The 2,546-nt window shown below is 43.0% G+C and overlaps 1 protein-coding gene across 1 annotated transcript in view; it reads right to left on the bottom strand.

The window, feature by feature from the left end:
* Positions 1–1,988: 1,988 nt before the first annotated feature.
* LOC106806210 (proline-rich membrane anchor 1-like) overlaps positions 1,989–2,546 on the bottom strand; it is a 19,495-nt gene continuing 18,937 nt past the window's right edge. The window contains exon 2 of the mRNA XM_014808083.1: positions 1,989–2,234. Coding sequence (XP_014663569.1) covers positions 1,989–2,234 — 246 coding nt within the window. The remainder of the gene's footprint in view (positions 2,235–2,546) is intronic.

Here is a 2,546-nt window from a genome sequence, read left to right as displayed (position 1 = left end):
GAGTGGGGATGATGATAGATGGTGGGGGGGGTGGGAATGGTAATGGAGATGGGTATGCGGATGGACGGATGGATGGATGGATGGATGGATGGATGGATAGATGGGTGAATGGTTGGATGGATGGATGGATAAATGCATTTATAAATTAATAAATAAATGAATGAATGAATGAATGAATGAATGAATAAATGAATGAATGAATAGACGAGAGTGAGAGAAAGAGAAAGAAAGAGAGAGAAAGAGAAATAGAAGGGGAGAAATAAGTTTGTTGTTTGAAGAAGATGGGAATGTGGGCAACACGGTGACCGTGTGGATTGAATCTGTCTCGACTGCAGCTTTATTTGCACGAGCGTTCTGGTTCCACGTCAAGACAAAATCAATCGAGAGCAGCGTTAAGCGGATTGCTTGACCTCAACTTAACTCGAACGAGATTAGAGATCGTGTAGACGAAAGGCCGTGTCCAAAGAAACCGCTGCTCTTCGCGTTCCGGAGGAAACGCCAGATCACGTGACAGCAGATGCATTCATCGACGTGACATCATGCAATGTACATGCTCTGTACGTTCGAATTTCATTTCTATTTCCTTGTATAGACGCTTCTGTATCACTGCTCCCCAATTCGAAATCTTTGTATTAAGAATCGACGAACATAACCGTAACAGCAAGGCAATAACCTCGCTGCTCCCTGATTATAATTCATCTGCACGTTATCATCAACGAGGAAGAACCTCCTAACTGGCTCAGACGGAGCAATCTATCTATCTACATGTAGTGGGCGACTCGCACGAGACTAACTCCGGACCTAGTAGAATCAAAATGTTATGGAAATGATGCTCGCTTGGGCCTCGTACAGACCTCTACACTACACCTCTATTGCGACCATAGAAATAATATACTAGTTAGACTAGAACGCTGATTGTGTCTCTATATATTTCTATGATTGAGACCTACTCGATAGCGTTTAACCTGATTGCTTAAACTTCCAGAATCCAAAGCCTTCTATAAATGCAATCGTCCGCTTTTTTCACCACAATTTGTGCGGTGTTGCGAATTAGTCGGCATACTTTCGTTGATTATTGAATTTCGTAATATTGTTTCGCCTGCATTATTGTCATTGCTGGTTTGTCTCGGTAATGTTTTTCCACAATGTAATCGCATATACCATCGCTAATTAAATACGGCTGTTGTAAATCAATGTTTGCGTCGTCGTTGCCGTGTTGACGATGTAATTAGTGGCGCTGTCATCGTCATCGTCGTCGTCGGTGCGTTCACCATTTCTCTTGTCTTTGTTCTTTGTCTTTACGATAATTACCATGCGCATAATTAATCCGGCATGTCTTATTCGCCAGGGCAGTGATTACCATCAGGGGTGAATAATGGCAGATGTTCTGTTATGCGACAATGTTTATTGCGACAATGATTTATTATGCGACAATTTGTCATTATTCACTCCTGATACCATCCATGCAACAACGATCTCATATTTCGGTCAGTTTCTCCCCTGCCTCGCATCTACTTCTATTCAGACGAACCACTGGCACTAGTCCTATTCCAATAAGAAAGTGATAGTAAATGAATACGAAATAAATTTGCCGTAAGCTTTTATGTTTATGTATTTCATATCGCCTAATAATTCTACTTGAACCTTGTGTCAATTCTCCATCCCAATATACGCTATCGAGACACGTGCACAGAAACACTATAAATATGTGTGCATTGCGCATATATATACGCTATAGAATCTATCTACATATATGTATATTGTTTGTATCTATGCACAAATTGTTGTATGTAGGTATAGGTAACGTAGATAATCAGTTGTGAAGATTTCAAGTAGAATTATTAGGCGAGATAGAATACATAAACATTAAAATTGGCAGTAGCCTAAATGAAATTGAATTGAAATAATTTGAATTTACTTGCTACCGCATTATAATTATTACTGGAATAAACCGAGTGCCCATAGGAAAGGCGCCTGCTGGCTATGTCTTACCTGTAACAGAGCACGAACAGTCCACATAAGAACAATACGGCGATGGCCAACGCGACCACGCATGCGCTGTAGACGGCCGAGTCGGCCTTGGTGGCGATCGGCAGCGATCCTCTAGCGAGGCACGGCGGGGGCGGGTCGGCGTCGGGGAACAAGCACGAGAAGTCCGGCGGGGGTGGAAGACGAAACTCGGGCGGCGGCGGCAGCTCCAGGCAGCCCTCGTCACACATGTCTTCGTCGGAGCCCTGCGAGAGAATGAATCGGAGAATGAACCAGCGTGCGCGATTTCTCAATATATGTAACCTCGTCTCTTGTCATATTTTCTGACTCTCTTTCACTCCTGCTACTTACGCTATCTATCTCTCCCTCTGGATCTATCTTTCTCTCTCAATCTCTCTGAGCTCTCTCTCAATATATATATATATATATATATATATAGAGAGAGAGATAGAGGAGAGATCAATGCGGTGAGTTACAGACATCGTGCCTGTGCTACCTGCTTATGTGATGATTGCCAAGCGACCTGTCTATTCTTCCTCCGCCTATCTCCCCCGGCT

Source organism: Priapulus caudatus, unplaced genomic scaffold (genome assembly GCF_000485595.1).
Source record: "Priapulus caudatus unplaced genomic scaffold, Priapulus_caudatus-5.0.1 Scaffold148, whole genome shotgun sequence".
NCBI lineage: Eukaryota > Metazoa > Priapulida > Priapulimorpha > Priapulimorphida > Priapulidae > Priapulus > Priapulus caudatus.
This window is presented reverse-complemented; position numbering and strand designations above follow the sequence as displayed.